The sequence below is a fragment of the Nerophis ophidion genome, linkage group LG16, assembly GCF_033978795.1.
Source record: "Nerophis ophidion isolate RoL-2023_Sa linkage group LG16, RoL_Noph_v1.0, whole genome shotgun sequence".
NCBI classification, from domain to species: domain Eukaryota; kingdom Metazoa; phylum Chordata; class Actinopteri; order Syngnathiformes; family Syngnathidae; genus Nerophis; species Nerophis ophidion.
The window spans coordinates 53,713,614-53,733,465 of NC_084626.1; the positions used below are offsets into that span (position 1 = coordinate 53,713,614).

Genomic DNA, 19,852 nt, shown 5'->3' on the forward strand with positions numbered 1-19,852 from the left:
TTTTTAATTTTTTCAAAAAGATTCGAATTAGCTAGTTTCTCTTCTTTTTTCTTGGGTTGAATTTTGAATTTTAAAGAGTCGAAATTGAAGATAAACTATGTTTCAAAATTAAATTTTCATTTTTTTCCTGTTTTCTCCTATTTTAAACTGTTCAATTAAGTGTTTTTTTTTTAAATCATTTATTCTCTACAAAAAAACTTCCGTAAAAGGAAAAAAAATGTACGGCGGAATGACAGACAGAATACCCTTTTTTTTTAAATATTTATCTGTTTCTATATGTATTTAATATGAGAAATCATTAAGATAATCAGTGTTTCCACAAAGATAAATATCATTAATTATTAATAATAACATAGAGTTAAAGGTAAATTGAGCAAATCGGCTATTTCTGGCAATTTATTTAAGTGTGTATCAAACTGGTAGCCCTTCACATTAATCAGTACCCAAGAAGTAGCTCTTGCTTTCAAAAAGGTTGGTGACCCCTGATCTAAACACATCCTTTTTGGAATTTGCCGGCCTGGGGGGATGAAAGCACTAAAGCCCAATCCGTTGACTGCACCGCACAACACATTCAGCAAAAGCCAGCCTCATTGCATTGCTGAATAGGAAGCATCACGGAGGACCAGGATCACTCCACTGACAGAAGATGTCAGTCAGCAAAAAAACAACTAGAACGAGTCATGGAATGATAGCAACCAGTTTGTTTTACCATGATTACTGTACTTAATAGGTTTTATCAACTCATTTACAGTCTGTACGATGCTATTGTTAGAATACCACGGACAAAAACGATATACTCATGGAGTGTGAAGACTCAAAATAGAGCTGAGTCATGTGCTCAGCCAATGTTACCGTCACAAAATACACGATGCATGCATATCGATGTCATTAACTCGCTGATATCTCAGAGAAACACACAGGACGGTTACTCACGGCTCCAAAGGGCGAGTTGAGGTTGATGCTATTTCTCGGGACACTTGAGCTCCTCTGCAGCGATGAAGCGTCCTCGTGCCAGCGGGCCTTTTATTGCAAGGGTGGGGAGGGAGCGTCTGTCCAGTGGAACTCAGCAGAAACACATGCACACACTCAGCACAAATACCAACCGGGGTAAACACCTCAAAAACCGACAACATTAGGTGTTGTGATTAGGTTACAACTACAGATGTCCGATAATATCCGACTGCCGATATTATCGGCCGATAAATGATTAAATTATCGGTAACTGTATCAAAAAGTAAAATGTATGAGTGGTACATGGCCCAATCACATAATATCCACGGCTTTTCACACACACAAGTGAATGCAAGGCATACTTGGTCAACAGCCATACAGGTCACACTGAAGGTGGCCGTATAAACAACTTTAACACTGCTACAAATATGCGCCACACTGTGGACCCACACCAAACAAAAATGACAAACACATTTCGGGAGAACATCCGCACCGTAACACAACATAAACACAACAGAACAAATACCCAGAACACCTTGCAGCACTAACTCTTCCAGGACGCTGCAATATACACCCCCCGCTCCGCCCCCACCACAACCTCCTCATGCTCTCTAAGGGAGAGCATGTCCCAAATTCCAAGCTGCTGTTTTGAGAGGCATGTTTAAATAAATAATGCACTTTGTGACTTCAATAATAAATATGGCAGTGCCATGTTGGCATGTTTGTTCCATAACTTGAGTTGATTTATTTTGTAAAACCTTGTTACATTGTTTAATGCATCCAGCGGGGCATCACAACAAAATTAGGCATAATAATGTGTTAATTCCACAACTGTATATATCGGTATCGGTTGATATCGGAATCGGTAATTAAGAGTTGGACAATATCAGATATCGGCAAAAAAGCCATTATCGGACATCTCTAGTTACAACCATTGTACAGAGGTGGGGGCAGTAGGCCAAACTTGTACTCAAAGAGGAGTAACATTTTTTTAGAGCAGAACTGGGCCAAAAATGTGCCTGGTGGGCCAATGTGTATGTTTGTATGAATCATATGTACACTTTTAGTTGTAAAAATCTGCTATACAGTATTAAGTTAAAGTTAAAGTAGCAATGATTGTCACACACACACACAAGGTGGGGCGAAACTATTCTCTCCATTTGACCCATCACCCTTGTTCACCCCTGGGAGGTGAGGGGAGCAGTGAGCAGCAGCGGTGGCCACGCTCCGGAATCATTTTTGGTGATGTGTGTTTGGGTCCATTTTTTTCCCAAGGAACACTAATACCAAAAGTCACAATGACAGACCACCTCAAAAAAAAACGGAATGAGACACCAAAAATGAACGTGAAAAAAAGAATGTGGGATTTACAATATTAACTATGAACAATAAAACATTGAATATTAACATATGAACGTCGCTCCTCTTTTACTTCTCAGATCCAGCTCCTCCATTGATATCTTTTACAATCAAGCAAAACTGCTTACCTTGTCACGTGGAAACCTCATAGTGATGCGTGTTGAGTCACCCCAAGATGCACGAGGACCAAGACAGGCAGGAATTGCAGGTAGGAGCTTGGTTTAATACAAAAATATAAAAGAACACTGACACAAAAGGCAAAAGAAAGCGCGTGCCAACGCACGGGGAGCGCGGCTAACACTTAGCACTGAGACAAAGTCCAAAAAGTGACGTGCTGAGCGCATTAGAAGCTAAGACAACACTTAGCACAAGTATTGAGATAGAGAAGATACCAACGTGAGTGTCGCATACAGCAAACAAAGGATCCAGAATGAACAGAGGTCGAAGGCAGGCTTAAATACTAAAGCAAACAATTACCACAGGTGTGCGTCAAAAAGCATCGCAAGTGGAACAAATGCGAAACCATGGTAACAAGGTAAAACAGGAAGTGCAAAAACTAAGAACAGGAAGAGTCCAAAACGATGGACAAAACACAAAAGGACTCAAAAACCAAAACAATATATATGATCCGGGCGGCGGATCATGACATACCTTGCGCTTCTACATCAAGCAAAAGTCAGGCTCGGTATACAAAATTAGGCTTTATTTTGGGGGCACAACATATATAGCATAAACAATCCAACATACACAGTAAGTACCTCCCAATATGGGAGAGGAAATGTTCAAGTTCAACATTGCAGTTTGATCAGGATTGTCCTGCATGACAGTACAGTACAAAGTCAACCATAATGACATAAATAACAAGTGGTGAGTAGTTTTTTGGAAAATATCAGTAAAAGCCAAGATTGACCGAAATGTTCAATTGCAAGAATGACTACATATTTTCAGAGAGAAGGAACACCAAAGCATTGGGGACTTTTGTTGCGTTTCTTGGACTGAAGCCAGCTTCTAAACGACCAGTGTGTTTTATTTAGGGCAGGGGTCGGCAACCTTTACCACTCAAAGAGCCATTTTGACACGTTTCACAAAATACAGAAAATAATTGGAGCCACAAGACTCTTGAAATTTATAATGAAATAACACTGTATACAGAAGGATTTTTTTGCTTTGTGCTATGTATAAACCAGGGGTCTCAGACACGCGGCCCGCAATTAAATATGAAGATTTGATGTTAGTGCAGCCAGTGAGTTTTATATGAATGCCCCTTATGAGCATCACGCATACAATTCCTCCCGATTTGTCGATTTGTCCAGGACACTCGCGGGTTTAAGAGTGACTACTACGTCGGACGTCTGCTGAGTAAACCCATTCAACAAATATAAGGGCGTGCTAGAATAGCGCTGTCTTTAATGCCCTCCACAACTTGTACAAACAGCTTAACAATCAGGTCACGTGTTGTATGTGGCTTCTGCAGACGGACACATGTGACTGCAAGGCATTCTTGTTCTACAGCCATACAGGTCACACTGGGGGTGCCAGTTTAAACAACTTTAACACTGATACAAATATGCGCCACACTGTGAACCCACACAAATCAAGACGGACAAATACATTTCGGGAAAACACCCGCACTGTAAAACAACATAAGAAATACCCAGAATCCCATGCAACCCGCACTCTTCCATGCTACATTATACACCCCGCTAGCACCAGCCCCCCACCCCCTCCTGCGTCAGTTGAGGTGGGCGGAGTTGGGGGGTGAATAATGTAGCCTGGAAGAGTCAGGGTTGCAGGGGATTCTGGGTATTTGTTATGTTGTGTTTATGGTGTGTTACAATGCGGATGTCTTCCCAAATTTTGGTTTGTCATTCTTGTTTGGTGTGGGTTCACAGTGTGGCGCATATTAGTAAGAATGTTAAAGTTGTTTATATCACAACCCTCAGTCTAACCTGCATGGCTGTTGAACAAGTATGCCTTGCAATCGCTTGAGGACTGTAATTGAGGTTTCACACAATATGTGACCGGCACGCACGCACATAGTGTTGTGTAACAGCGGGCACAACTACAGGTGTTAGAAGATGTTATGGACACTGCCATCAGGGTGCGCCTCACAATGTTGCTGTCCCAGTGAAAATCGCTGCATGCAAATCTCAGACAATTTTAGGGAAAGGCTCCGAGGTCAGAAATCTCCTGGTAAATTCGGGATGGTCGGTAAATTTACAGCTGAGCCGCACCAGAGTGGTCAAAGAGCCGCATGCGGGTCTTGGGCCGCGGGTTGCCGACCTCTGATTTAGGGAGAAGAGAAACAGCTAAATGAAAAGAAACTAAAAATTGTTCAAGAGCCCTTCTATAGAACTTTCCTGTGTCACGTTTCCTGGTTAGTAGAAGCAACAGTGAGTAAAATCTCACCTTGTACCTGTGACTAATCCTCTTTGAAGCCACTTATGTCCATACAACCAAAAATGTATACAATGGAACCCGCTTAAGTCGGTCTTGCTACAACACAACAACTTGTACACTCATCAAGTCCCAGTCAACTCTTCTTATTACTAGCAAGTAAGCCTGGGACGATATACTGTTCCTTAAATTATTGCATTGTATTAATCAAATATTGGCAAAACAGGAACGACCAACTTTTGTGTGTCGGCAAAGTACCCACAGCCTGCAGAAATGTGCTGTCTGCTATGAGGTTGGCGTGAGGCAGCAAGCGTTTCCTCGTCAACGTCAGTCTTGTTACAACTCATCTTTCCTGCGAAAAAGGGTCTCCGGCAAGTTTTTGTGCTCCAGCAAGCTTGTGCCATGAAGGCCAAGCTCTGTTTCAAAAGAGTATAAACATACTGTATGACAGGGGTCACCAACCTTTTTGAAAGCAAGAGCTACTTCTTGGGTACTGATTCATGCCAACGGCTACCAGTTTGATACACACTTAAATAAATTGCCAGAAATAGCCAATTTGCTCAATTTACCTTTAATAAATAAAACTAAATACATAAAAAAAGGCTATTTCTGTCTGTCTTTCCGTCGTACATCTTTTTTTTCTTTTATGGAAGGTTTTTTTGTAGAGAATAAATGGTGATAAAAACACTTAATTGAACGATTTAAAAGAGGAGAAAATACAAAAAAAATGAAAATTAAATTTTGAAACATAGTTCATCTTCAATTTCGACTCTTTAAAATTCAAAATTCAACCGAAAAAAATCAAGAGGAAAAACTAGCTAATTCGAATCTTTTTGAAAAAATTAAAAAAAGAATTTATGGAACATCATTAGTAATTTTTCCTGATTAAGATTAATTTTAGAATTTTAATGACATGTTTTAAATAAGTTAAGATCCAATCTGTACTTTGTTAGAATATATAACAAATTGGACCAAGCTATATTTCTAACAAAAACAAATCATTATCATTTTTAGATTTTCCAGAACAAAAATGTTAAAATAAATTCTAAATACGTTGAAATAAGATTTAAATTTGATTCTACAGATTTTCTAGATTTGCCAGAATATTTTTTTTGAATTTTAATCATAATAAGTTTGAAAAAATATTTCACAAATATTCTTCGTCGAAAAAACAGAAGCTAAAATGAAGAATTTAATTAAAATATTTTATTATTCTTTACAAAAAAAAAAAATACTTGAACATTGATTTAAATTGTCAGGAAAGAAGAGGAAGGAATTTAAAAGGTTCCAAAGTTATATGTGTTTAAAAATCCGAAAAATCATTTTTAAGGTTGTGTTTTTTCTCTAAAATTGTCTTTCTGAAAGTTATAAGAAGCAAAGTAAAAATATAAATGAATTTATTCAAACAAGTAAAGACCAAGTCTCTAAAATATTTTCTTGGATTTTCAAATTCTATTTGAGTTTTGTCTCTCTTAGAATTAAAAATGTCGAGCAAAGCGAGACCAGCTTGCTAGTAAATAAATACAATTTAAAAAATAGAGGCAGCTCACTGGTAAGTGCTGCTATTTGAGCTATTTTTAGAACAGGCCAGCGGGCGACTCATCTGGTCCTTACGGGCACCGCGTTGGTGACCCCTGCTTTAGGTCATACATTATTCTCCTTATATTGCTAGAAAAAGTTTTTAAAAAAGTGCAACTTCAGCAATGGCTACTTTGGATTATGTTGACATCAGTCACCCGGTCAGAGGGGTGTGCACATAAACGGGTTCCACTGTATTTGTTAACACCCAGACTAAAATGGAGGTGGCTGAAATAATCTCCTGTTAAGTATTGAATATTTGAATAACACTCAACAACTCAAGAAATGTTAAAACAAATGATCACGCCCCAAAAGGGAACTGAAGTCGATTTACTTTGATGTTCCCTCTTAGGTTGTAGACCATGTTCTGATTCCAAATAAGCAACATCTTTATGACATTAGAAGCTCACCTGCATGGCATCTTCTTCTTCTTCGTGGCTGATATTTTAGTGCAGCACCAGAGTGTGTGTATTCCAGTGATACAACATGTCCATCAATGATTCCTGACAAAGTCTCAGTCATGCTTATCAAAGTGATATTATTCCAATGTCCCGGCCGCTCTGGAGGCTCCGCTGGTGTTCTAGGCTTCTGAGGACGCCTGGGGTTTAAGCTGGGCCTTCTCCATGGCTGTACCATATGGATCTGACCTTTTGAAGAAGCCCATCTAGAAGATAATAGCCCAGTCATTCTATAGTATGCCACACGCAATGTAGACTTCTTAGACCAGGACTCAACAAAGTGCAGAGTTGTATTTTGTTACATGTAATACATATTCAAAAGCTTTGACTGGCTTGACCTACACTGTAGTGGTTTTAGTCTCTTAAATGGGAAAAAATACAATTAGGAAAAGTGATTAATATCAAATTGGGTGCTGCATCGTTTAAAGGCCTACTGAGACCCACTACTAGCGACCACACAGTCTGATAGTTTATATATCAATGATGAAATATTAACATTGCAACACATGACAATACAGCCTTATTAGTTTACTAAATTGCAATTTTAAATTTCCCGCAAAGTGTCGTGTTGAAAACGTCGCGGTATGATGACGAGTGCGTTTGATGTCCGGGGTTGTAGCGGACATTATTTTCCAGCCCGATCCAAGCTATAAGTCGTCTGCTTTAATCGCATAATTACACAGTATTCTGGACATCTGTGTTGCTGAATCTTTTGCAATTTGTTCAATTAATAATGGAGACGTCAAAGTAGAAAGATGGAGGTGGGAAGCTTTTAGCCTTTAGCCACACAAACACACGGTGTTTCCTTGTTTAAAATTCCCGGAGGTGAAGCTTTACTATGGATCAGAGCAGTCAAGCGAACATGGATCCCGACTACATGTCAACCGGCAGTTTTCGGTGAGAAAATTGTGGAAATAAGTCGCCTCTTACAGCCAGCGTCCTCCTGCAGCTGCCGTGACGTCTCTCAGAGACTCTGGTGTCAACACAACCGTGGCCACACTCCTGCGACTTTAAGGTACTATTTAACTCACTAAAACACTAGCAACACAATAGGCAGATAAGGGATTTCCCGGAATTATCCTAGTAAATGTGTCTAAAAACATCTTTTTTTTCAAGGCCTTCACTCTCCATTTCCTCATCCACGAATCTTTCATCCTCGCTCAAATTAATGGGGAAATTGTCGCTTTCTCGGTCCGAATCGCTCTCGCTGGTGGTGGCCATGATTGTAAACAATATTCAGATGTGAGGAGCTCCACAACCCGTGACATCACGCGCACATCGTCTGCTACTTCCGGTACAGGCAAGGCTTTTTTATTAGCAACCAAAGGTTGCCAACTTTATGGTGGATGTTCTCTACTAAATCATTTCAGCAAAAATATGGCAATATGGTGAAATGATGAAGTATGACACATAGAATGGAGCTGCTATCCCCCTTTAAATAAGAACATCTCATTTCAGTAGGCCTTTAATTAGTCTGTAGATGGTCATTGGCAAAAAAAGTATCATGCAAAACCAAGTTTTCTTACTTATTGGTACCTGTTTTTGTGTGTTTGGGATCTGCATACCGTGTTTCTGTACGGTATTGTAAGGCGCGCTGCTGATGAGCAGGTCTATTCAGGTCTTTTTTCATACAAAAGGCGCACCGGATTATAAAGCGCATTAGAGGGGTCTTTTTTTTTTTCTAAAAGCAAAACACTTCTTTGTGGTCTCCATAACACATGATGGTGGTTCTTTGGTCAAAATGTTGTATAGATGATATTTTCAAGATCATCTTCAAGCAGTTTTCTGACAGTCGCTTCCAGATGTGCCGTTTTGTGGGTGGTCTTATTTACGTGGCTTACCTTTGGCAGCGTCTTTTCTCCGTGATTTGTTGTAGCGGTGTAGCGTGCAAGGACGGGAGTGGAAGAAGTGTCAACAGATGGAGCTAACTGTTTTAATGACATTCAGACTTTACTTCAATCAATAACGGAGCAGCATCTCCTCATCTGTGGCTCACGAGTGCAACAACAACGCTGGAAATGTGTCCCTTGAAAAACCGTTGTACCGGAACTCTACAAAAACTTAAATGTAAACTCACTACACCGGTATGTTTTAGTGCTTTCATGGCGGATTTACTGACAGATATAAGTAAGAACTTTACACTACTTTATATTAGAAATGGCAACAACGGAGGATGAATGTCCCATAACAAGAAGATAGAGAAAAAGAGGAAGCTTATCGACTACGGTGTCGACAGAGACTACAAAGGCGGACGTGCGCAAATTTTCAGGACTTGTGCAGATCCTAAATACAGATCAGCAGGTACCAGAAAGTAAGAACAGTTGCTTTTGCATAATATTGCGAAACAAAATTCCAGATAATGTCTTACCTTATACACACACCATAATAAGCAAAGTACAATCCAAGCGAAGCGGCTTCAAAGCTTACCAAAGTTGTAATGAAATATTTTGATAGATTTTTGTGCACCTTGTGTAAAGTTCTATATTTTAAATGGATTATATAACATGTTGCTGTTTACTTGAGTCATGTTGTAGTCTACTCATATATTTTATGTGTGACTGCCATCATATTGCAGTCTACACGTATCTCTTATGTGTGACTGCCATCTACTGGTTACACTTATCATTTCACCATATACCAAATAAAACAGCTTCAAGCTCGGTAAGCACAACCAAAATTATTCTGTACATTAGGTGCACAGGGTTATAAAGCGCATTGTTGAGTTTTGAGGACATGAAAGGATTTTAAGTGTGCCTTATAGTCGGAAAAATATGGTACATAAGAGTGACAAATCGGGGAATTCTGACTTGTTAGAAGTTTTAAATATTTTGACTAGAAGTTAGAAATATATACTCCATGAGAGTGTGAGTTTTTCCAGTGGAAATACTCTGACACAGTTAGGTGCCATGTCTAGTTAACAATCTTGTTACCTTGTACAGCAGGTAAATGAGCAAGGAGAGTAAAAGCAGCCCAGCCAGAACCGCCAGAACGATGATCCACCAGGGAACAGAGAAAATGTTATCAGGCTTGCTCCACAGGACAGACGTCACCACCTAAACGACAAGAGGCCATGATCCATTCGGTCATTTGACTCGCATCCATTTTACTTGCTAGCAAGACAGGAAAAAAAAGCTAAAACAAAAAAAAAGGCTTACTACCTTTTTAAAGCCAGATGGCTTTGATTTTGGAAGAATGGAATAAGGCATCTTGTCCACAGTGAACTGAACAGAGCATTCCAAAAGATACTGCTTGTAGGCCCTCTGAAGAAAAACAAAACAGCAATAAACTAACTGTTTTTGTTAACAAAAAAACTATAACATAAACATAAAGTTAAGTGGAATTATGTTAGGCTGACAGCAAGTTGTTACAGTTTGTGGTAAAATACTTACAAACCCCGTTTCCATATGAGTTGGGAAATGGTGTTAGATGTAAATATAAACGGAATACAATGATTTGCAAATCCTTTTCAAGCCATATTCAGTTGAATATGCTACAAAGACAACATATTTCATGTTCTAACTCATAAACTTTATTTTTTTTTTGCAAATAATAATTAACTTAGAATTTCATGGCTGCAAAACGTGCCGAAGTTGCATCCCAAGAACACCATACCTACTGTGAAGCATGGGGGTGGAAACATCATGCTTTGGGGCTGTTTTTCTGCTAAGGGGACAGGACGATTGATCCGTGTTAAGGAAAGAATGAATGGGGCCATGTATCCTGAGATTTGGAGCCAAAACCTCCTTCCATCAGTGAGAGCTTTGAATGGTTGACCAAATACTTATTTTCCACCATAATTTACAAATAAATTCTTTAAAATTCCTACAATGTGAATTCCTGGATTTGTTTTTCCACATTCTGTCTGTCACAGTTGAAGTGTACCTATGATGAAAATGACAGACCTCTGTCATCATTTGAAGTGGGAGAACTTGCACAATCACTGGCTGACTAAATACTTGTTGGCCCCACTGTACCGTACAACCATAATCGGAACCTATAAAAATCGGTACTCTTCCCTACTTATGTTACCACATCCCATTTTTCCAAGCCTTATCTGAATCATTCATGTGTTCATTACTAACTTCATCCTTACCCACACAAGGGAAATCTAGCATGGAGACTGATTGAGATCATGTATTTTTTTTAATTTACAAGTCATTGTGTGAAGTGAATTATATTTATGTAGCACTTTTTCTCAAGTGACTCAAAGTGCTTTACATAGTGAAAGCCAATATCTAAGTTCCATTTAAAGCAGTGTGGGTGACACTGGGAGCAGGTGTGTAAAGTGTCTTGCCCAAGGACACAACGGCAGTGACTAGGACGGCGGAAGCGGGGATTTAACCTGGAACCCTCAAGTTGCTGGCACAACCACTCTACCAACCGAGCTATACCGCCCAATTGGAGTGGTTTCTTTTTCACCAAGCTTTTTGCTGATAGTCTTGAAGTGCATTCGTCTTGTGCAAGTCTACAATCATGTCCCTTTGATAGTTTGGTGCTCATTTGGGAGTGTGAATTATTAACCCCCACCAGAGGGCAGTATGTTTCCACGCTTCCTGGCTTTTCTTATTCTGGAATGTTGATGAAGTTACTTCTGCTGTAAATTGTGTCTTCTCACCTCAATGAAAGTCTCTGCCCAAAGTCGGAATTGAACACGGAGTATACCACTGGCTCCTCTGTCCAGCAGCCCAACGTTACACTTCAGCCGCCAGCACTCCACGGTTGAGCATGTCTGTCACACACATTCATACAATAATGGATATTTCCCTACGCAATGACTTTAAAGTCCTACTGAAAGCCACTACTAGCGACCACACAGTCTGATAGTTTGTATATCAATGATGAAATATTAACATTGCAACACATGACAATACGGCCGCTTTACTTTACTAAATTGCAATTTTAAATTTCCCGCAGAGTATCCTGTTGAAAACGTTGCGGCACGATGACGCGTGTTTGTGACGTTATTGTTTGGAGCGGACATTATAATCCCAGCACCACTCACGGCTAAAAGTCGTCTCTTTTCATCGCATAATTACACAGTATTTTGGACATCTGTGTTGCTGAATCTTTTGCAATGTGTTCAATTAATAATGGAGACGTCAAAGAAGAATGCTGTTGGTGGAAAGAGGTGGATTGCAGCTGCCTTTAGCACCGAAACACAGCAGGTGTTTCTTTGTTTGTTGTGAAGCTTTAACACAGAGTGGTCAAGCGAACATGTTTCTCTACGTCAACCAGCAAGTTTTTGAATGGGAAAATTGTGATATTAAATCTGCTCTTACCGGAGACTACAGTGGATTACACGGCCTCATCCTGCAGCTGAAAAAGGCAGCTGTGATCTTGACTCCTCGGCTTCTCTCAGAGACATTGGCGTTCACCGCAGCCATCCGACTTTCAGGGGTATGACTTTACAATCTCACTAAAGTACTAACAACACAATAAGCAGATAAGGGATGTTCCAGAATTATCCTAGTAAATGTGTCTCATTACACCTGCAACTCTCCCAGTGCCGCCGCCTGGAGCCGTTGACTTTTCTTCTTTTCTTTTTTTTTTTAGTGCTCCAATCTAACTTTCTTCATCCACGAATATTTCATCCTCGCTCAAATTAATGGGGAAATCGTCGCCTTCTCGGTCCGAATAGCTCTCACTGCTGGTGGCCATGATTGTAAACAATGTTCAGATGTGAGGAGCTCCACAACCCGTGACATCACGTGCACATCGTCTGCTACTTTCGGTACAGGCAAGGCTTTTTTATAAGCGACCAAAAGTTGCAAACTTTATGGTGGATGTTCTCTACTAAATCCTTTCAGCAAAAATATGGCAATATGTTGAAATGATGAAGTATGACATAGAATGGACCTGCTATCCCCGTTTAAATAAGAACATCTCATTTCAGTAGGCCTTTAAATAAAAATGTAATTTTCTCTTCAGTCACATTTTTAATATGATGAGCAACATAAGAATTCAGAAGTGATGCAATATGTGCAAGCCAGTAAATGGCAAACATAATTAACTCCCGCTTGTAAACAATTACAGTAGACAGCAGGAGATCTGGGCCAGGACTCATTATATTCCCATTTCCTCTGCCGAGTTACAATTCAAACACTTTGCAAGAACAGAAGCCTCAAGCTTGCATTCTTGCGTTGCAACTCGACAACATTCAATACATCCATCCAAAAAGCTCAATCGGGAGGAAAACAGCCATTTAGGAGTTACAGTGTAGGTGCATTTCACCATTTTGTTTGCAAATATTACAATTTGTACAAATCCCAATATCAATAAAGTTGGCATGTTATGTGAATCGTAAATAAAAACGGATTACAAAGATTTGCAAATCCCTTTCAACTATGTTCAATTGTATAGACTGCAAAGACAGGATACTTAACGTTCGAACTGATTAACTGATAATTTTTTGGCAAATAATAGCTCATTTGGAATTTGATGCTTGCTACATGTTTCAAAAAGATGGCACAAGTGGCAAGAAAGACTGACAAAGTTGAGGAATGCTCATCAAACACTTATTTGGAACATCCCACAGGTGTGCAGGCTAATTGGGAACAGGTGGGTGCCATGATTGGCTATAAAAACAGCTTCCATGAAATGCTCAGTCTTTCACAAATAAGGATGGGGCGAGGGTCACCACTTTGTGAACAAAAGCGTGAGCAAATTGTTTAAGAACACCATTTCTCAAGCAGCTATTGCAAGGAATTTAGAAATGTTATCTATGCTACGTAATATCATCAAAAGGTTCAGAGAATCTGGAGAAATCACTGCACGTAATCACTGCACATTGAATGCCCATGACCTCCGATCCCTCAGGCGGTACTGCATCAAAAAGCGACATCGGTGTGTAAAGGTTATCACCACATGGGCTCAGGAACACTTCACAAAACCACTGTCAGTAACTACATTTTGTCACTACATCTGTAAGTGCAAATTAGAACTCTAAAGTTAAAGTACTAATGATTGTCACACACACTCTTGGTGTGGCAGAATTATTCTCTGCATTTGACCCATCCCCTTGTTTACCACCTGGGAGGTGAGGGGAGCAGTGAGCAGCAGCGGTGCCACGCCCGGGAATCATTTTTGGTGATTTAACCCCCAATTCCAACCCTTGATGCTGAGTGCCAAGCAGGGAGGTAATGAGTCCCATTTTTATAGTCTTTGGTATGAATCAGCCGGGGTTTGAACTCACAACCTACCCATCTCAGGGCGGACACTCTAACCCAGGAGTAGGGAACCTATGGCTCTAGAGCCAGATGTGGCTCTTTTGATGACTGCATCTGGCTCTCAGATAAATCTTAGCTGACATTGCTTAACACGATAAGTCATGAATAATTCCACTGGTAATCACAGTGTTAAAAATAACGTTCAAAATATAAAACATATTTTAATCCAACCATCCATTTTCTATCGCACCTGTTCAAGATGTCGCATTAATGGTAAGAAGTATTATATTTCTTATTGGTTAACTTTAGAATAACACTGTTATTAAAAAGGATAAGAGACTAATTATACTCTAAAAATGTTGTTCTTACTAAAAAATGCACACTTTTAGTTGCATTCAGTGTTTAAAAATATTATATGGCTCTCACGGAAATACATTTTGAAATATTTGCCTTTCATGGCTCTCTCAGCCAAAAAGGTTCCCGACCCCTGCTCTAACCACTAGGCCACTGAGTAGGTTACTATGCATAGCAAAAGCCATTTATCAACAACACCCAGAAACGCCGCTGGCTTCACGGGGCCCGAGATCATCCATGATGGACTGATGCAAAGTGGAAAAGTGTTCTGTGGTCTGACGAGTCAGCAAGACAATGCATGTTACAACAGTGTGGCTTTGTAGTAAAAGAGTGCGGGTACTAGACTGGCCTGCCTGTAGTCCAGACCTGTGGAACATTATGAAGCCTGAAATAGGACAACAGAGACCCTGAACTGATAGAATGGGAAATAATTCTACCTGAAGAGCTTGAAAAATGTGTCTCCTCAGTTCCCAAACCTTTACTGAGTGTTGTTAAAAGGAAAGGCCATGTAACACACTGGTAAAAATGCCCCTTTGCCAACGTGTTGCTGCCATTAAATTCTAAATTAATGATTACTTGTAAAAAAAAAAAAAACTTAATTTCTCAGTTTGAACATTAAATATTTTGTCTTTGCAATCTGATCAATTGAAAATACATTGAAATAGCAAATAATTGTAATCTGATTTTATTTACCATTTACACAACGTGCCAACTGGTTTTGTACTTACCAAGTTTCCGTGTTCAGGCATGGAACTTTTGACCTCCCTCTTGTGGATAAGATGTTCTGGTGTGGACTGCAGAGATGAGGGACTCTTTGTGGCAGGAGGCTGAAGCTGTGTGCAAGTAAGTACATCATCCTTAATTGCAGTGCAACACTACAAGATTAGGACTGTTTAACCGTGTTTTGCATGTGTGTGTGTGTGTGTGTGTGTGTGTGTGTGTGCCGTCACCTTAAGTTTCAGTGCATTGAGAGTGTGTTGAGAAGAGCAGCTAAGGGGTCCTTCCGTGACCACGTCCACAGGATAGAGCAGGTCGTGGCCGAGAGCCTTGAGAGGGCATCTCACCTCTAATGTGGATTGACTGACGACACTGGGGCCGTTGTTCACCAACTGGAAGACACAGACAGTTTGAACTTGTCGGCACAATACAGGTGAAGAGACAACTTTCATACTGTGCAAAATGCTGTAAATTTAAAGGAGCCGTATGTAAGAATTGCATGTCAAGTCAAAATTAAATGCTGTTATGTAAAAAGTAGGGGTGTAACGGTACATATACAGTGGGGCCAAAAAGTATTTAGTCAGCCAGCGATTGTGCAAGTTCTCCCACTTCAAATGATGACAGAGGTCTGTCATTTTCATCATAGGTACACTTCAACTGGGACAGACAGAATGTGGAACAAAAATCCAGGAATTCACATTGTAGGAATTTTAAAGAATTTATTTGTAAATGATGTATTTGGTCAAGCATTCAAAGCTCTCACTGATGGAAGGAGGTTTTGGCTCCAAATCTCAGGATACATGGCCCCATTCATTCTTTCCTTAACACGGATCAATCGTCCTGTCCCCTTAGCAGAAAAACAGCCCCAGAGCATGATGTTTCCACCCCCATGCTTCACAGTAGGTATGGTGTTCTTGGGATGCAACTCAGCATGCCTTTGGTAAGCGCAGGAGTGAGAAGAGGTTTTAAATTAATTAGCGGCCCGGCGGCAATTCAAGGAAATACGGTATGTCGTCCAATAAAGTCTATGACCTTGTCTAACAAAGCTAGTATGTTCCTGCAACAAATGCTTACCAAGCTAGCCCAATCAATAACACATGGACATACAGGCTAACGGGGGAAATATATTTCCCTGACTGGGAAAAATATCGAAAGGGACAAGCGTTAGAAAATGGATGGATAAGGCACTATATAATCTGGTGCGCCTTATGTATGAAAACCGATCGAGAACAGACCGTTCATGGGCAGTGCGCCTTATAATCCGGTGCTCCCTATGGTCTGGGAAGAACGGCATATAATTAATTTGAAACGATGCCTTTTCTAATAAATCAGTTTTGTACTAATAACAATGTGTTAATTCTGTCCAAACAGGCCTGAAGTTGCAACGTACCTCGTAGACCTGTTGGAGCTCAGGGCCAATGTCCTGCTCATTGACCAGACTCTGATGAACACTCCAGTTGGGAGGGGGGAAGAAGACTTTGTCTGGCCGAGAAACACTGCAACGGAAGACGTGAAAGTTTAGTGACAAGCAGGAGTAAGAATGTGACTTAGAGCAGTCCGTGATGCCTCACCCCTGCAGGATGACATCAGCCATTGCAGCTACCTCCAGCTGGAAGAGCACCACTTCACTCTCTGAGTTATTAGCATTTTTACTACAACACATCAAAAAAGGAAAAATAAATATATCACAGATATCAATCCATCCATGCATCTATTTTCTGCCGCTCATCTGTTGCTTATTCTAGATCAGTGGTTCTCAAATGGGGGTCCACGTACCCCTGGGGGTACTTGAAGGTATGCCAAGGGGTACGTGAGTTTTTTTTTTAAATATTCTAAAAATGGCAACAATTCAAAAATCCTTTATAAATATATTTATTGAATGATACTTCAACAAAATATGAATGTAAGTTCATAAAGTGTGAAAAGAAATACAACAATGCAATATTCAGTGTTGACAGCTAGATTTTTTGTGGACATGTTCCATAAATATTGATGTTAAAGATTTCTTTTTTTGTGAAGAAATGTTTAGAAGTAAGTTGATGAATCCAGATGGATCTCTATTACAATCCCCAAAGAGGGCACTTTAAGTTGATGATTACTTCTATGTGGAGAAATCTGCATTTATCATTCAATCACTTGTTTATTTTTCAACAAGTTTTTAGTTTTTTTCTTCTCCTAAATAGTTGAAGAAAGACCACTACAAATGAGCAATATTTTACTCTGTTGTACAATTTAATAAATCAGAAACTGATGACATAGTGCTGTATTTTACTTCTTTATCTCTTAGGGGGTACTTGAATTAAAAACATGTTCACAGGGGGTACATTACTGAAAAAAGTTAGAGAACCACTGTTCTAGATGACGGACCTCCTCACCCAGGAAATCCTTTTCAGTCACAACCGAAAGTAACCATTAGGATTGCAAAATTCCGTGAATATTCAAAGTTGGAAACTTTCCATGGTAATTAACGGGAATATATGGGAATTAATGGGAATAAACATTGAAGATAGATGGATGGATCGATTTATATGGATAGATAGTACTTTGAATGCAACATGCTAGATCTTGCAACATGACTATTGGCTAAAACAACCTGATTTAATGCAAATTCAGTTGAATTTCAACCCATCACATGAACAGATCATTCCCAGCATGCTACACACGACAACAGGGCTTTTGAGGCCACACTAGTGTTTGAGCCCAAGGACTTCATCCAGTCAGGTAAGTTTTGATGATATTACTGGGGTAAATACAAACCCCGTTTCCATATGAGTTGGGAAATTGTGTTAGATGTAAATATAAACAGAATACAATGATTTGCAAATCCTTTTCAAGCCATATTCAGTTGAATATGCTACAAAGACAAGAGACACCAGTGATTTAGGGCTATATAAGTAAACATTGATTGATTGATTGATTGATTGATATTTGATGTTCAAACTCATAAACTTTATTTTTTTTTTGCAAATAATAATTAACTTAGAATTTCTTGGCTGCAACACGTGCCAAAGTAGTTGGGAAAGGGCATGTTCACCACTGTGTTACATCACCTTTTCTTTTAACAACACTCAATAAACATTTGGGAACTGAGGAAACTAATTGTTGAAGCTTTGAAAGTGGAATTCTTTCCCATTCTTGTTTTATGTAGAGCTTCAGTCCTTCAACAGTCCGGGGTCTCCACTGTCCTATTTTACGCTTCATAATGTGCCACACATTTACCATGGGAGACAGGTCTGGACTGCAGGCGGGCCAGGAAAGTACCCGTACTCTTTTACTACGAAACCACGCTGTTGTAACACTTACAGATGTAGCGACCATCTGAGCCCATGTGGAGATATTCTTTACACACTGATGTCGGTTTTTGATGCAGTACCGCCTAAGAGATCAAAGGTCCGTTATATCGCTTACGTGCAGTGATTTCTCCAGATTCTCTGAACCTTTTGATGATTTTACGGACCGTAGATGGTAAAATCCCTAAATTCCTTGCAATAGCTCGTTGAGAAATGTTGTTCTAAAACTGTTTGACAATTTGCTTACAAAGTGGTGACCCTCACCCCATCCTTGTTTGTGAATGACTTAGCATTTCATGGAAGCTGTTTTTATAGCCAATCATGGCACCCACCTGTTCCCAATTAGCCTGCACACCTGTGGGATGTTCCATATAAGTGTTTGATGAGCATTCCTCAACTTTATCAGTATTTATTGCCACCTTTCCCAACTTCTTTGTCACGTGTTGCTGGCATCAAATTCTAAAGTTAATGATTAATTGTAAAAAAAAAAATAAAGTTTATGAGTTTGAACATGAAATATGTTGTCTTTGTAGCATATTCAACTGAATATGGCTTGAAAAGGATTTGCAAATCATTGTATTCTGTTTATATTTACATCTAACACAATTTCCCAACTCATATGGAAACAGTGTTTGTATTTTTGATCTATGATATTTAAGTTTAGTCGAGGTTTAATTACTTGTCACTGTATGACTGTAGAATACTCCAGCAGACTTCCACTCAAGCTAGCTAGCTGTTCCTGTACTTGTTAAATGATTTTGGGGCCAATATCTCCAGCTAGCTAGCTTTATGTACCACCATAGTTTAATAATGAACCGAAAATATTTCTCTGTTAGCCGTGATGCTAATTTTCTCTATGTTAAATCCCATTCATTTATGCTAACAACGTACACGATCCGAATGTACCTTTTTTGTGATCTGTAAAGTTCAACTAACAAATACTAAATCAAATTGTGTAGTTTCCACTGCCTTTGGTTCTGTTAGCCATTGTGTTGTCATACTAGAATGTCGGTTACAGTTGATTTAGCATGCTGATTGAGTGTTCATGTATTCATCTCGCATGCTGATTGAGTGTTCATGTATTCATCTCGCATGCTGATTGAGTGTTCATGTATTCATCTCGCATGCTGATTGAGTGTTCATGTATTCATCTCGCATGCTGATTGAGTGTTCATGTATTCATCTCGCATGCTGATTGAGTGTTCATGTATTCATCTCGCCTATTTCTATTCATTTGTCCATCAGTAAAATATTTTTAAAGGCTACTCCAATTGTTAAGCTAACTATTTGTCTGTGTGTTTTATAAGATTCTCATCTTATTCTACAGAATAAGATGGACGCTGACCAACTTTGAATAATCAAAAAATGGTCAAAATTTCCAAACTTCCCGAGCTTAACTTCCCGTGGTAAATATCCAGAAAGTTTCCGTAAATTTACTGGACACTTTCCACCCTTTTGCAACCTTAGTAACCCTAGTTGAGGGTAGGAAGGTAGACTTTAGATCTGCCTCTTGAGATGATGCTAATAATACTTCAGCTACTCCAACTGAGGCTGAGAACAAGGCTACAGGTTTTGAAGAACT

General features: G+C 39.5%; 2 protein-coding genes and 1 long non-coding RNA gene across 6 annotated transcripts in view; 1 reads left to right on the forward strand and 2 right to left on the reverse strand.

Moving 5' to 3' along the window:
• The window catches only part of fbxo2 (F-box protein 2), a 14,676-nt gene extending 13,528 nt beyond the window's left edge, over nt 1-1,148 (reverse strand). The window contains exon 1 of the mRNA XM_061875533.1: nt 934-1,148. Within this exon, the coding sequence (XP_061731517.1) occupies nt 934-1,133 (200 nt within the window). The 5' untranslated portion in view covers nt 1,134-1,148. The remainder of the gene's footprint in view (nt 1-933) is intronic.
• The window catches only part of LOC133535584 (uncharacterized), a 20,665-nt gene extending 1,112 nt beyond the window's left edge, over nt 1-19,553 (forward strand). Inside the window, exons 2-6 of one of the 3 annotated variants that reach the window (XR_009802254.1) lie at nt 2,391-2,518; nt 12,028-12,474; nt 15,009-15,106; nt 15,220-15,413; nt 16,352-19,553. This is a non-coding gene — a long non-coding RNA (uncharacterized LOC133535584). The remainder of the gene's footprint in view (nt 1-2,390; nt 2,519-12,027; nt 12,475-15,008; nt 15,107-15,219; nt 15,414-16,351) is intronic. The other 2 variants (XR_009802253.1, XR_009802252.1) reach the window with 2 other exon arrangements.
• The window catches only part of LOC133535579 (integrin alpha-5-like), a 119,714-nt gene continuing 102,854 nt past the window's right edge, over nt 2,993-19,852 (reverse strand). The window contains exons 23-31 of one of the 2 annotated variants that reach the window (XR_009802251.1): nt 16,552-16,632; nt 16,371-16,476; nt 15,214-15,372; nt 14,992-15,096; nt 11,359-11,472; nt 9,902-10,003; nt 9,674-9,796; nt 6,696-6,949; nt 2,993-4,595 (exon numbers count right to left, since the gene is read on the reverse strand). Coding sequence is in view for 1 of the 2 variants with exons in the window: in XM_061875530.1 (XP_061731514.1) it covers nt 6,866-6,949; nt 9,674-9,796; nt 9,902-10,003; nt 11,359-11,472; nt 14,992-15,096; nt 15,214-15,372; nt 16,371-16,476; nt 16,552-16,632 (874 nt within the window). In the remaining variant the exon portion in view is untranslated. Of the gene's footprint in view, nt 6,950-9,673; nt 9,797-9,901; nt 10,004-11,358; nt 11,473-14,991; nt 15,097-15,213; nt 15,373-16,370; nt 16,477-16,551; nt 16,633-19,852 lie in introns of both variants that reach the window. The other variant, XM_061875530.1, reaches the window with a different exon arrangement.